This window comes from Cyphellophora europaea (genome assembly GCF_000365145.1).
Source record: "Cyphellophora europaea CBS 101466 unplaced genomic scaffold supercont1.12, whole genome shotgun sequence".
NCBI classification, from domain to species: Eukaryota; Fungi; Ascomycota; class Eurotiomycetes; order Chaetothyriales; family Cyphellophoraceae; genus Cyphellophora; species Cyphellophora europaea.
The window spans coordinates 365,936-381,301 of record NW_008481800.1 but is presented as its reverse complement, the minus strand read 5'-3'; the positions used below and the strand labels follow the sequence as shown (position 1 = coordinate 381,301).

The 15,366-nt window shown below is 55.3% G+C and overlaps 3 protein-coding genes across 3 annotated transcripts; 1 reads left to right on the top strand and 2 right to left on the bottom strand.

The window, feature by feature from the left end:
• Window positions 1–497: 497 nt before the first annotated feature.
• HMPREF1541_10289 (uncharacterized protein) lies at window positions 498–1,331 on the bottom strand (the record flags this gene model as incomplete). The annotated part of the gene is made up of 2 exons (XM_008714960.1): window positions 498–1,163; window positions 1,221–1,331. 2 exons carry the CDS (start codon window positions 1,329–1,331, stop codon window positions 498–500), a joined length of 777 nt encoding a protein of 258 aa, XP_008713182.1.
• A 562-nt stretch (window positions 1,332–1,893) lies between these two features.
• On the bottom strand, window positions 1,894–3,384 carry HMPREF1541_10288 (uncharacterized protein; the record flags this gene model as incomplete). The annotated part of the gene is made up of 1 exon (XM_008714959.1): window positions 1,894–3,384. The coding sequence occupies one exon, from the start codon at window positions 3,382–3,384 to the stop codon at window positions 1,894–1,896; it is 1,491 nt and encodes a 496-aa protein (XP_008713181.1).
• A 5,161-nt stretch (window positions 3,385–8,545) lies between these two features.
• HMPREF1541_10287 (uncharacterized protein) lies at window positions 8,546–15,165 on the top strand (the record flags this gene model as incomplete). Its single annotated transcript, XM_008714958.1, has 3 exons — window positions 8,546–8,823; window positions 8,873–15,068; window positions 15,124–15,165. The coding sequence occupies 3 exons, from the start codon at window positions 8,546–8,548 to the stop codon at window positions 15,163–15,165; spliced, it is 6,516 nt and encodes a 2,171-aa protein (XP_008713180.1).
• Window positions 15,166–15,366: the final 201 nt, after the last annotated feature.

Below are 15,366 nucleotides of genomic sequence, written 5' to 3'. Positions count from 1 at the left end.
GGCAATGGATTCTTTGCAGCCGACGGAACGGAATATAAATACTGGCTGGCTGCGTGGAGTGGTTTGTATACAGCGCAGGCTGGGTGTAAGTTTGACGGGTATAGAAACCCAGCTTGTTGATAGAAGTAGTCTACCCCCTCTGAACATTTGTACATGCTATTGATGAGGCTGGTAAATTGAGCGCTTGCTTCCTGAAGCAGAAAGGACATCAGCCGGGCCAGAAGCTCGTCGTGGTCTTCAATGAAGAGATCCGACGCTGTACGGCACGCCATGTGAGGCAATACGGCGGGAAGCGAGATCTCGATGCTCATTCGAAAACTTCCCGAGGAAGGCCCAGTCTGTCTGGGCCATCATCAAAGCGCCATGCGCATCAGCCTGCCGTACACCCTGTCCGACAAGCTCACGTCCCGCTTTCCCGCTCTCCAGCGACCTGCCGTGTCCATATCATCATCTGCTCCCATGCTCATGCCCATGCCCTGCAAAGCGACATGTCCAGGCTAGGGCGCCGCGCGCGAACTCGACCACGCACTCTCAAACGTGCCTCGCAGCTGCTTCGCTCTCGATTCGTCCTTCAATCGCTGGCCCAGGAACGCCTCCAGATCACTCCAGAACTCTGGCTTCGCCAACTCATCGTCGGCAGTTGACGATGTCGTTGTCGGCATGACGCCCTCCATGCCTCCAGCATCAGCCGCTAAAGCCTCTGCGGCGGCTTTTTCGCTCTCGGGCCCGACCGTTTGGTCTACATCTTCAGCCCATGCTTCGGTATGTGTAGTGACGGCTGGGTCGACCGCGCCGCCCATGACCATGACGCTCAGTGCCACATCGGTCGTATCTGCGACGTCGGTGTCGGCGAAAGCGTCCGCAAGCGTCTTCTTGCTCGAGGGGATGGGTTTTTTGTTGAGGATGATCTTGATCTTCTCTAGGGAAACGGCGGGAGGTCCGCCGAGGTGGGACTGGATGCGCTCTTTGACGGAAGCGACGGGGGTGGAGATGGGAAGGGACGTGAGCGTTAAGGACATGTTGGGATTGCGGTTGGACTTTAGCGTGAGGGTGATTGGTGGTGCGCTGCTGGGTGCGGGCTCTGACCCTGGGGCGGGATCGAGGGTAGCACCGGACTTTGGGGGCTCAGGGTGTGGAGGGTGCGAGAGTTTGGGGAGTGTGTACTGTAGATGCTGTTAGCTGGATTGTAGTGGTATATGAGGAGTAGGTGAAAGTCATACGGGTATCCTCGTCGCAAATGTCTTGGGATCAAAGGCATGGTCGGGTTGGAATTTGACGGCTTTGGCGTCAAGACTGGTGAGGAACTGTTTGGCGAATTGCAGTTCGCTCATGTTTGCTTCGGCAAGGCGCTGAGCTTCAAGGCGCCGAAGGTTATGGAGGAGGGCGAATGCTGCCAGATTGACTTGGTAGTGGCGGGTTCGTGGTGTTGCTTGAGCTCCGCCGACAATGGCGGGATGCGAGCCGGGTTGGGATGTACTGGTGCGCTGCAGCTATGGAAACGTGAATACTATCGGGTACTTTCGAGTCAGTAAATCTTGAAACGTATGCTGTGAAAGAGCCACGGAGTACTCATGCAGCTTACCGTGCTGGGGTTGAGAAGTTGCACCGCGGATCCATGCGTGGACTAGTTGACATCATCTTGTTCCGCCGCCTCGTGCGGCCTGACAAGGCAAACCACGATATTAGGTAGGTATTGGCATGCACGCAACAACTATGGATCCCATACTCCTCGATTAATGTTTGATGGCTGCAGGCTGCAAAGTACGGATCTTAGCAATGCTTGCAGAATAAAAGTCCTCGGAGTGAGGTCGAAAGAATTGCATTTCTGGTGCCAGTCATTATAACGCTTGCTACATATCATCGAAATCGCAGAACATAACAGAAGGTTCGACATCAAAACGCCGCGACAGTTCCTCGTTCACCATCGTTGTGCGCATCAAGCGACAAGTCGTCTCTGTAGAATGCCTGATGAATACTACCCAATCTCTTCAAACTACCAGACCGGCTGACGGTGCTGGCCGCTCTCGATACACCGCTCCTCAAACTCTTGAAGCGGGTCAGTTGCGGCCGGTTGTCACCGCCCTGTTCCGGGATCGCGAGCATTAAGTCGCCCTCAGGTTGAATCGATGTCGATCGGTTGTGGCTAGGGCGGCTCAGAGACTCGTTGGGTGACTGAACGGGCGGTGAACGGGTGCCGTCAGATGTCGGGCTACCCAAATCCTTGTTGACGCCGGTCATGGGTCGCAACTCAAAAGCGTCATCATTGGCGGCTTCCATGAAGGAGAAAGCCGGGCTATGGGGTCGCGAAAGCGGCTCTTCCGCGGTGAGCTTGCGGTAATCTTTTGAGCTGTGATTGCGTATCATGCCCATGAAGCCACCAGAAGTTTGTTCGGCAGAGTCGGAGCCAGGTGTGGGTGGCCCAGATCTGGATTTGTTGCTACTGCGGCGGGAGAGCGAGCGGATCAGGGACGTTGGCCGGAAAGCCTGGTAGCCTTGTCGTTGTTCTTGCTTGACGAGAGGTTCTGAATCGGTGTAGTTGCTCAGGGCTGAGTTGACGGGACGATACGTCGATGCGCTGGGAGGAATCACATCAAGTTGCGGCACAGACGGCTGCGGAAGGTTGTCGCCAGCAAGAATTGACAGGGAAGGCTGTTGCGGCCGCGTAGGCTGGGGCACGATCGTAGATTGGGACGAGAAACGGTTCTGTGTGCTGAACACCGGTTGAGGAGGCAGCGGAACCATGAGAGGCTTTTTGTGCTTTCCGCACTTGTGACATTTCTTCAAAGGTTGTCCTGCAGGAACTGTAGACGGGCCTGCAATGGTTGAGCCCTGGGAGATGGGACGTGAGTAGTGTGGGACGGCGCGTGAGGCGTTAGGTTGTGCCTGTTCGAGCAGAGTCTTGCGTTTGCCACACTTTGTACAGTTCGGTTTGGAGCATCCATGGCTCTGGTCGGCAGAAGGTTGTTGCGGGAGATCTGCGGTAGACGGATTGTAGGCGGGGGGTAGAGCACCTGCGTGCATATCTTTCGCGACTCGGATCTGTTTCTCGCCCGCTGAGTACGGCGTGCCATCAAGCCGTCGGACGTCGACTGAGCTGCGCGAGCTTGTGGGCCTCTGCGAATCTGATATTGACGCCATAACGAGAGGCACCGGAGGCTGAAGCGGTGACACAGGTGAGAAGGTGGAAGCGACCGAGCTCGGGGCGTAGGGGTTATTGCTGTACAAAGCACCTGACACTACGGCCTGGTCTCGGGTGGGAGCTATCGGAATGGGCTGTCTCGTGCCCTGAGGAAGGGATTCATAACGAGGGCCGCCGTCGAGGGTGGTAGCGAGGCTATTCCCATCGTACCAAGGGGATGCACGCTTCTGAAGCTTATTGGGCATAGTGAACTTCTTGGAGGTCCTGGTGGAGGGGCTAGGGAGATTGCGCTGGCCTGGGTCCGCAATTTAGCGCATACCCACGCCTGGGCAACCTTTGGAATTGTTCACCACGTGAGGGATGGATGGAAGGGTTGAAGATAAAAGGTATGTGTTGTCTTGTAATGGGATGCAGAGGAAAAAAGGAAAGAGGGGGCGAGGACTGGGGATAAAGCAAGCTGTACGGTAAATGAATCGTGACGAGAAACCGGATATAGACCCCGGCACACAGTGTGAAGGCGGTGTTTGAACTGACCCAAAAGAGGACGTGTTAGGCAGCACCCTTTGACCGCGGCCCCCTAGGTATGGTCGTTGGTTGGTTCTCGTATTTTAGACCAAGATGCAATTTATAAACTACACATGGCTCAGACACCTGCAGGTCTCCGTGAGCCCTGACCGCTGCTCGAAGGCCATCAAGGGCACCGCAGGCACATCCGCCTAGACGACTTTGGGGCACGTTACATGATCGATGGGGCCTTGAGAATATAGAAACTTCTGCAATAAACAAGATTTTGCGATGAGCGATCCCGCTGATCGCAGATCTGGCCAGCATGAAGGCGGAGTGAAGGCCTTCAAAACCAATCATGCCCCCAGCTGCGTTGCCTGACAGTTGTCCGGTGGTAGGGCACCGCGGTCTGTGCCACTTTCAAACCGCACACCGAAGTTCCCAGAGAGCACCAACCAGGGACATAACTTTCCAGGGGCAGGGGAAGGGCAGGGCAGACGGCAGAGCTCACACACCGCGCCCCAATTGGAGAGTACATGGGTGTGTATGGCCATTGGTTGTCGAGCTCCTCGGCTTCGCACTCTCAGCCCGAAATAGCAAGCTCTGCCCCTAATCCGTGCATGCTTGCGGGGCCCGTCGCCTTGTTCTGGATAGCCGGCACCCGAAGAGTGGCACAGCAACATCTTGGATTTCGTGCATAGTGGCGCAGATGGATGACTCATCATTACTGGGTCGACGTTGAGATTGACGACCTTCCCGTCGGTCACCGGAATTACCAGGTACCACCAAACTGCTAATCGAACAACCTATCAATCAGACCCTGGCTAAGTTTGAAATCTTGCATAGTCTGCAGCCAGATATTCTTCTGCAAGCTAAGGTAAGGTCTATGGTGTCTCCAAGAATGAAGATCTGTACTTGATCAGCAGTGCCGGTAAGAGGCTGCCTACAGTGCTTCCCAGAGTGTTCTTTAGACCTTGCAGGCAACTATGTCTGCAAGCCGCGTGGGAAGTTGTCACAGCCCTCTCGAAGCCTTGCCCCATCATCTGCGTCTGCACGAACAGATCTTGACGTTCAAAGCGGCCGAGTTTAAGTTATAAGCCTGAGACTGTGTCTGGACAGATCATGCGAGCAACTCAGCCAGTGCTGTCAGGCAGGCTTGCCGTTTTTAAGGACAGAAACGATCAGTCAGATCTGGACCTCTCGCCTAGGAAGTCTCCGACCCATCCTTGAACGCTGCCCTCAAACATGATCCTATAATCTGCTCAGGTACGTAGTTTCACTTGAGACGTGTAAAATCGCTCGCACTGTGGCTGTTTCGGGCTGAACGCCTCCTAAATGTCCAGATATATGAAGCTAGTGCTACGTGTGGTCTCGATTCTTCGAAGTGAGAGAAAGTCCATCCGCTAGAGGCGGACTGGTGATTATATAACTTGATGTGCAAGGCTTTGGAAGAGTAGCAGAGCTGTTGCGCAGATGTAGACAAGCCATTTCGAGGTCGGACGGGGAGGCTGTTCGAATAGGTCAATAGCGTTCGATTCTTTTTGCTCCGACGCACAGATTAGTCTGGCGAATGCATGACACGACAAAGTCCTTCATGAGACTTTCAAGACCGTGGATGAACAGTCTTTCACGCTTACCTCTGTTCTTTAGCTGGCATTGGACGCGGGGAGCTGTTGGACGACTTTCGTGCGTTATCTCGACAGTAGTGCCTTGTCCCACATCACAACCGTGGTGCGTGCTGTGGCAGGACCAATCAACTGCATATAGCACTCTACCTGGGCCATAGTAGTAGGGACTGCAGAAAGCGTTCAGGAGAGCTGAGGATAGGCCCGCACACTCCGTCTCACTGGCATCGGCCAGACATAGCTTGCGCTAGGACAAGGGTGATGCCCTCGACCCATTCGGCCAGTCCACACATGAACCGAACGGTTTGTTTCATACAATTTTTGTTTCAGGCCACCCGTGATGGACTGGTATACGCGAAACCTCGGACTGCAGTGGTGAATAGGGTATAGATGTGGAGGCATCCCTCTCAGCCGCAGCCTATATATAGATAGGGCAAAGGCGTTGTGGCTAAGACGAGGCGGTAAGGCAATTTTTCAAGCAAGGGTGGCAGGGGTACCCGTACAGCTTGCGGGCAGTGGGACTTTGTTGTGGCTCGGTGCCCAAGCCACTGCATGCTTGCTGTCGAGACTTGGCGGGGGGTACGAAGGGGAACCGGGCTGCTCGTATTAGTGTGTGCTTCGCTTCTGGCAGCTCGTGAAGTCCGTGTGGGCTATGGTAACGAACACTTGTCCGCCTTGAACACTCCTTAATGTTGTTAGTCAGCGCCGTGTGATTGGAACGTGAGGAATGGGGTTGCCAAGTGAGCCTTGAGAATGCTGCCGAGGGAGTCAAAGCCGTTCTTCCACCAAAAGCTTGCACGTGGTGTGTTCAAACCGATATCACACCACCTGCTTGGTGCACTTTCGGTAATCAGGGTTGAAGATCGCTTGAGTGGCTAGCTGGTGGGTTAATGCGGATAAGTCAAGTCGTGACGGAAAGACCCAGAGCCAATCTATGACAATGGAATTCCGCACTACCCCCTCGACTCCGAACAGGCGAGAGTCTTGGGCGCTGGCTGGGCGCGACTGACACGCTGTAAAGACTTGACACGGCTCTCGCTTGATAAGCGGATCGTTTCGTAGGGTAGAGCTCGTGCGGGTTCTCAGTCAAGAACAGATTGGATGTACTTAGCCGATGCCACTGAGCCGTCCGCCTCTATCAGTGCAAAGCAAAACCAATTGCCCGATTCTGTCCGGGAGGATCGTTACTCTAGCCTAGCTCGACTTTGCCTCGAGGATAGCTGCCAGGAGCGGGTTTTCGCTCCGCTGCCGCCCCTGTCACAGAATATGGTCCATCCCGCGGAAAGTCTCCGGAAATTTTCAGCCTTGCCATATCGATTGTGCCTCATGGAGTCAAGCTCCCACCGGATGCACCCCTGAGTTGTTCGGCAAAACGCTTGGGCAAGAGGACCCTTCTGCACGCTACGGCGTCATGTTTTGGGTCTGGGACTCCGTATGTTTGTAATGCTTGTTCGCGAATGGCAGATGATGCCGCAAGGTGATATCAGTGAGAACTCCGGCAATTTCAGCTATCCGCGCGGACAAAAGCTCCAAGAAATCATGCTAAATCGCATTGGGAGACTCTGTAAAGTGATAACAGCGGTGGATCTAGACTCTCATGCTTCATGTGAGTAAATGATGCGCTGTTGTCCGGCACAACCACAAACTCGCATTTCTGACAGCAGCATTTCCAAAGGTAACTAACCATGATACCCCGCGACAGCTATATCCGGAGTCGTTGGGTGGGTTATAGTCGACCGCGATTGAGCAGCCGTGACCGTTGTGAAGCTCTAGTTCCTACGACCATGTCACATTTGATGGCACGAGCAGCGCAGGCATGTGTCGTCCGATAAGCTCGAGGCTGTGGAAGGCTGTACGATGGCTTGGAGAAGAGGTGTGGTGGAAGTGAAGACGCTACGTTCGAGGTAAATTTAGAAGCCACCGCATTAGGCCCCATGAGGCTTAGTGCGGGCACTAGTCGGAGGAGGTTGGACTCTTGGCGAATCCCCCTTTTCGCTTGCGCTCCCCTCTTCAAGCCGATTTGCCTTGAACTCCGCCAATTGCCACGGCGGTCGTGAAATTGCCTTGGAGCTGCTGCAACAGTTGGGTATCGTGCATCCCGGTCAAGACCATCCTTACCCGCGTGTCCGAGCGAGCAGCACCAGTTTCTGGCTGCCCACGCAGAGCGGCCGCCTTTCCACGGACTTTGCTTGATGCAAGAGCGGAAGAATCACAGTGGATAGACGCCCATGCCATATCACGTACAGGAGGATCAGGAATGTTGCACGAAACAAGGCGGAGTCCCGCTTGACGTCTATTACGACTTGACTCTCACACGACCAAACTCTCCTTGCCGAAGCTGGAGTCAAGCCCTTGTGGGTCTAGATTGCTCGCCTCCCATACTGTCTTTACAACTCCGCCTGCAGCGGTACCGGAGGTTTCGGTTTCGGTGGCTTGAATCTTCTTCAGCCATGTAGTTGACCTCAACTTGCAGAACGGTAAGCCACCGTGCTGTGTGACGTATCATTGGCCTGCAGAAGCTGCGCCAACCATACGCCGCCGGCGAAATGGCATCATAGCATTAGGCAGTCTATGAGCAACACCGGTTGCGAGGCACAGGCCGTACAAGGCGACCTCCTTGAACTGTTGTCTCAGCTTAGACGCTGTGCCGACGGCTACAGAGAGATTTGTATCGAAGGGTGCGGTGGCAGGGGGGCCAATGCCGTCCGGACTTCATGTCGCGCTACTTCGCGAAAGGATTAGTGCCCCCCTGATATTCCAGCTTGCCTCGTATCGTTAGCGGCCTCAACCCAGCCTCAATTTACCATCGATACCGAGCCTCTGCGGCTAACACGGCCAAGGCTACTCCCAGAATGCGTTGGTTGCTGGCGGTCTGTCCGTAGGGCAACGGTCTTTCCGTACGAACCATACGCTGCCCCGTACAAGATCGTCCTTTCTTCCATTTCTTATTCGGGCCCCGAAACCCACTGCGGCCTCGTAGCAGATGGCGATTAGCTGTGGGTCTCCCTCATGCCCGCAACATCAACGCCATGGAGCCATGGACAAAGCCTCTCCAGATTTGGACATACGCCAGGCCTTCATTTCCAATGCAGATCTGAAGCGGCCGCTTGACCCACCAGGGCTGTCCCTGCTCCTTTCTCTGGGTCCCAGATACTATTTTGAATTCGAGTCTGTCCCATCCGCCCATTATATGATACCTGAATTACCCGTCCCCCCTTCTCTTCTTGCCCAAGCACGCTCACCTGGAGCTCGTTGATCTTTCGCCCACCCCGTCACAATGGAGGAAGTCTACGTCTTCGGTGATCAGACGGCTGATTGCCGGGCGTTCTTCACCAAAGTCTTTCCCCGGAAGGACAATGTCCTATTACAGTCCTTCCTCGAGAGAGCCGGTGAAGCCATCAGAATAGAAAACAAGAACAGGACACATCCTTCGAAAGCCGTCCCCAGTTTCACCACAGTTCAGGAACTAGTCGATCGTTACTACCGCGGCGACCTCAAGGATCCCGCCATAGAGAGTGCTTTGGTTTGCTTGTCGCAGTTTTGCCATTTTATTGGGTATGTGACAGTCAGATGGGCTGGCCTTCTCCAAGCTAACATTCCGTAGTGCATTTGAAGAGCGTTCTACATCATATATTTCTCCTAATGTCGACTCGAGAATAGTCGGTCTATGTACCGGTCTTATTGCCGCCTCTGCCGTGGCCTCAGTCGATTCCCTCACAGCCCTGATTCCGCTGGCCGTCGAGTCCGTCCGAATCGCCTTTCGAGCTGGTGCCCACGTTGGGAGAATAGCCCTGCAGATCCAGGGCGAGGGCAAGACTCCATCATGGTCTACCATCGTGGCTGCAGACGAGAAATCTGCTCAGTCTGCTCTCGATGCTTTCCACGCTGAGCACAAGACCGCACCATCAAACAAGCTATGGATCAGTGCCTCTTCTGCCACCTCCGTCACCGTATCTGGTCCTCCGGCGACCAAGCAAACTGCCTTCGAGAAGGTCGAATTCTTCCGTTCACACAAGAACGCCCCAGTCTCCGTGTATGCTCCTTACCACGCCGCACACCTGGTTTCTCAGTCCGATATCCAAAAGATTCTGCGCCCGCAGACGAAAGAGGTATTTGGATCGTCGACACCAAAGTTCGCTGTCTGCTCCAGCGTGTCTGGCAAGCCCATCTCCGCAAAGACCGGCTATGAGCTGCTGGAGGAGGCTCTTCGAGAAATCGTCATTGAGCCCCTGAGATGGGACCGAGTTCTCAAGTATACCGCTTCTGGAAAGGGCGAGGAGGCTAAGGTCTTCGCTGTTGGCCCCACCAACCTTGCCAGCAGTGTAGTCTCGGCGCTCAAGGCGTCCACTAAGAAGGTGTCATTGGAGGACCAATCAACCTGGGCGACTGTTCCCGCTGCAGGCACGCAGAAGTCCCGCAAGGAGGCCGACATTGCTATTGTTGGCTTTGCTGGGCGCTTCCCAGATGCTGCAGACCACGAGGCTTTCTGGGACCTGATGGTCAAGGGCCTCGATGTCCACAGGCCCGTCCCTCCCGACAGATTCCCGGTCGATTCTCACACCGATCCTACATCCAAGAAGAAGAACACCTCTCATACACCGTTCGGCAACTTCATTGAGAATCCCGGACTCTTTGATGCTCGCTTCTTCAACATGTCGCCTCGTGAGGCTGCTCAGACCGATCCCATGCAACGTCTGATGCTCTCCACGGGATACGAAGCCATGGAAATGGCCGGCATTGTTCCTGGCAGAACCCCCTCCACCAAGCACGACAGAATTGGTACCTTCTATGGTCAGACCTCCGACGATTGGCGTGAGGTCAACGCGGCGCAGGATATTGACACATACTTCATTTCCGGTGGTGTCAGAGCATTCGGACCGGGTCGCCTGAACTACTTCTTCAAGTTCAGTGGCCCGTCCTTCTCCGTTGATACTGCCTGTTCTTCCAGTTTCGCGGCCATGAACGTTGCCATCACCTCACTCCGCGCTGGCGAGTGCGACACCGCTTTCACTGGCGGTGCTAATGTCCTCACCAACTCGGACATTTTCTCAGGTCTTAGCAGAGGTCACTTTTTGAGCCGAACCGGATCTTGCAAGACCTGGGACAACGACGCTGATGGCTACTGCCGTGGCGATGGTGTTTGTAGCGCCATCTTCAAGCGTCTCGACGATGCTGTCGCCGATCGCGACCCAATTCTGGGTGTCATTCGCGGTATTGGTACCAACCACTCTGCAGAGGCTGTTTCAATCACGCACCCGTGCGCCGAGAACCAGTCATTCTTGTTCGACAAGGTCCTCAAGGAATGCAATGTTCCCTGCAACGATGTCAACTACGTTGAAATGCACGGCACCGGCACTCAGGCTGGTGACGGCATTGAGATGGAGTCTGTGTCATCTGTCTTCGCTCCTCGACAGAACAAGCGCCGTCCTGATCAGCCTCTGTACGTGGGCGCTGTCAAGTCCAACATCGGCCACGGTGAAGCCGTCTCTGGTGTTTGTGCCTTGATCAAGGTGCTTCTCATGCTTCAAAAGAGCCAAATACCTCCCCATACTGGCATCAAGACGGAAATCAACAAGAACTTCGCACCTGATCTGAAGGAACGCAATGTTAACATCGCGTTCAAGCCTACCCCTCTCCCTCGGCCTGCTGGTGGCAAGCGTGTTATGTTCATCAACAACTTCAGTGCTGCTGGTGGCAACACTGCTATGCTTCTGGAAGATGGCCCCGAGGTCCCATCGACCCCCACTGCTGATCCTCGAGGTACTCAGGTCGTCACAGTCTCGGCCAAGTCTCTCGGTGCCTTCAAGAAGACTCTGGCCAATCTGGAGAAGTGGGTTGGCGCGAATCCCAGTGCTGGTTTGCCAGATCTGGCTTACACCACCACTGCGCGCCGCAACCATTACACCTACCGCGTAGCACTGCCTGTCAACTCGATGGCTCAGCTTGCTACTGCCCTGAAGACTGCACAAGAACAGAACCACGCTCCCACTCCGCTAGCCACCCCTCAGGTCGCCATGGCTTTCACTGGCCAAGGTTCTCAGTACACTGCCATGGGCAAGCGGATGTTTGAGACGTCCTCTCAGTTCCGCGGTGATATCGAAGAGTTCAACGAGATTGCACTTCGCCAGGGTCTTCCCTCAATAATGCCCCTGATTGATGGCTCCGTTGAGGTGCAGAACCTGCCTCCCACTGTTGTTCAGCTTGGCATGTGCTGCATTCAGATGGCTCTGACCCGTCTCTGGTCAACCTGGGGCATTACTCCCAGTGTTGTCATTGGCCACTCTCTGGGCGAATATGCTGCTCTCCAAGCTGCTGGCGTTTTGTCCGTTGCTGACACCATCTACTTGGTTGGCAAGCGTGCTGCTCTGCTCGAGGAAAAGTGCACCGCTGGCACCCATGCCATGCTCGCTGTGCGCTCGCCTGTTGCTGGCCTGCAAGACGTTGTTGCAAACAGCCAAGGCAAGATCGAGATTGCCTGCATCAACGGTGTCTCGGACACTGTGCTTTCTGGCACCATGGCTGATATCGATGCCGTTGCCCAGAAGCTGGCTGATGCCGGTCAGAAGTGTACCAAGCTCAAGCTGCCCTTCGCCTTCCACTCCTCGCAAGTCGACCCCATCCTGGCAGATTTCGAGAAGGTTGCAAGCGCCATCACTTTCCAGGCTCCTCGCGTCCCAGTTATCTCTCCTCTCCTGAGCGACGTTGTCAGCGTTGGCGGTGTCTTTGATGCCTTCTACCTCAGCCGCCACTGCCGGAAGACTGTCGACTTTGTCGGCGGTCTTTCTGCCGGCATGGCCACGTCTACCATCAGCGACTCTTCAATCTGGCTCGAGGTTGGTGCTCACCCGCTTTGCTCCAGCATGGTCAAGTCATGCTTGTCTGCTTCGGCGCTGCCCACCATGCGTCGCGATGAGGACCCCTGGAAGATCATCTCGAACTCCATTGCCAGTCTCTACATCGCCGGCAAGGCCATCAACTGGGATGCATTCCACAAGGAGAATGACAGCCTCCGTGTGCTGAACATCCCCACCTACGGGTTCGATTTCAAGAACTACTGGCTGCAATACACTGGCGACTGGCTCTTGTATAAGGGCGATTACCCCAAGGCTATTGCTCCTGCTCCAGCCGCTGCCCCTGCTGCCCCTACCAAGCCCAGGAAATACCTCTCTACTGCCGTTCAGGGTATTGTGTCCGAGGAGGTCAACGGCAACAATGTGACTCTCGTCGCTGAGTCTGACATGGGCGACCCGAAGCTCTTCCCTGTCATCGCCGGTCATCTTGTCAATGGTTCAGGCCTTTGCCCCTCGACTTTGTATGCTGACATTGCATACACTCTGTGCGATTACGCATACAAGCTGGTCAAGCCAGGCGAGAAGGTGGCCATCAACATTGGTGGCATGGAGAACAACAACCCTCTGCTGTTGAAGAACATCAATGAGCCACAGACGCAGATCATGCGCTCTACCCTCAAGATGGATCTCAAGAAGAAGCAAGCCGTCTTCACCGTCACGAGCAACAACGGCAAGAAGGACGTGACTCATGCCGAGTCAGTAATCACCTTTGAGGACCCTGAGGCCTGGAAGGAGGAGTGGAGCCGGACTGCGTACCTGATCCAGTCTCGCATCGATCTCCTCAAGCACAAGATGGAGAATGGCGAGGCTGACAAGGTCAGCCGGTCCATGGCTTACAAGCTTTTCACTGCCTTGGTCGACTACTCCGACCCGTTCCAGGGAATGCAGAGCGTCACCTTCGACGGCCCCGAATTCGAGGCCACCAGTAACATCAAGCTGCGTGCTGGTCCTGAGCTTGGCAATTTCCATTTCAGCCCTTACTTCATCGACAGCGCTTGCCATCTTTCTGGCTTCATTGTCAACGCCACTGTCAATCCTCAGGATGAGTGCTACATCTCTCATGGCTGGCGAAGCCTGAGGTTCCTCGAGCCTCTCAAGTTTGGCGAGACATACACTGGCTACGTCAAGATGCAGCCTATGGCTGGCAGCAAGATGCGCCAGGGTGATGTCTACGTATTCAACGCCCAACGAGAGGTGGTCGGCGTGGCCGGTGGCGTTCGCTTCCAGTGCATTCCCCGGAAGCTCATGGATGTCATGATGCCGAAGCCCAAAGCAGCCGGCAAGGCTACTGGTGCAGCGCCTGCCAAAGCGGCGGCTACCTCCCCAGTCAAGGTTGAGATTCCCGCCTCGGCCTCCAAGGCTGCCCCCAAGCAGAAGGCGAAGAAGCCCGTCAAAGCACCCAAGGCTCCTAAGGCTGCTCCCAAGCCTGCCTCCTCTGGCAATCTCTGCGCCAAGGCCTTCGACATCATCGCAGCCGAGGTTGCAGTCGATCACTCTGAGCTTCTCGATGATATTCAGTGGGCCGACCTTGGTGTCGACAGTCTGATGTCCCTCACCATTTCAGGCAAGTTCCGCGAGGATCTTGATATGGAAGTCGAGAGCAGTCTCTTCACTGACTTCGCATCTGTTGGTGCCCTGCGCAAGCATCTCTCCGGCATGTCTGGCCCTGAGCCAGCTCCTGATGCGGCTGCTGAGTCCAGCTCGACTGAGTCCACGGACTCTGGCTCCGAGAGCGACGATGAGTCCGCTGAGTCTGGCATTACCACCCCTGAGACCGAGGACTTTCCCGTCAAGAGTCAGAAGTCCGCTGCTGTGGAGGCCGTTGCCGAAGCTCCTGCCCCGACTGCTGCTGGTGGCGCCGACATGATCGAGACCATTCGTCAGGTCATTGCACAGGAGATGGAGATGGATCTTGCTGAGATCACTGAGACCACCGACCTGAGCAACCTTGGCATGGACTCTCTCATGGCCCTCACTGTGCTCGGTAAGCTCCGCGAAGAGTACGAGATCGACTTGGACCCGTCCATTCTTGCGGACAACCCATCGCTTGGTCACCTTCGCAAGGCGCTTGGCCTGGATGCTCCCAAGGCAGCGCCTGCTCCAGCCCAGAAGCAGGAGGTGGTGGCTCAGGTCGCTGTTGCTCCTGCTCCAGCTCCTCCCGTCGAGGTGGTTGTGCAAATGCCTCCTGCCACTTCGGTCCTCCTGCAGGGTAACCCCAAAACGGCGACCAAGAACCTCTTCCTGTTCCCTGATGGATCCGGATCAGCTACTTCTTACGTCTCTATCCCCGCCATTGACAGCAAGAACCTCGCAGTATATGGTCTCAACTGCCCCTTCATGAAGGATCCCACCAACTACACGTGCGGAATTGAGGGTGTGTCGAAGCTGTACCTCGAGGAAGTCATGCGCCGCCAACCCGTCGGCCCATACATCCTTGGTGGCTGGTCTGCGGGCGGTGTCGTTGCCTACGAGGTGACTCGCCAGCTCTCCGACCTGAACAAGCGTTTCCCTGACCGGAAATACTATGTGGAGAAGCTCATTCTGATCGACTCGCCCTGCCCGATCAGGCTCGAGCCCCTGCCTGCTCGTCTGCATCACTTCTTCGATGAGATCGGGCTGCTCGGTACCGGCACTGGCAAGACGCCCAACTGGTTGCTGCCTCACTTTGAGTACAGCATCAAGGCGCTGACTGCCTACCGCCCTGAGCTGAAGTCGACGCACGACTTCAACGCGCCGCCAACTTTACTCATCTGGGCCACTGAGGGTGTGTGTGGCAAGCCTGGTGACCCCCGCCCACCGCCACAGGCAGATGACCCCAAGAGCATGAAGTGGCTGCTGGAGAACCGCAACGACTTCGGTCCTAATGGCTGGGACAAGCTCCTCGGTGCTGAGAACTGCACCATGGTCCAGGTTGTCGGCAACCACTTCACGATGATGAAGCCCCCTGTGGTAAGTTTTCTCCCTATCCTGTCGTGTCGTGAGCTAGCACTAACTATGTCTCCAGGCCAAGGGTGTCGGTCAATTCATCCGCGAGTCCCTCAACTAGAGGCCTCGACGCGCCTTTTCCTGTTATCAATACCGATTTTTCACGACCTTGTGCTTTTATTACAGTAAAGGAGCTTACACCCATTACGCGCTATAGATATTGGGATTGAAGGGACGGCGGCGGCCCCCGACAACGGGCGATTTGGACATAGAATTGCGAGACACCATTCATGCTTTTTGGATGGACATGAGACGAGGAAGA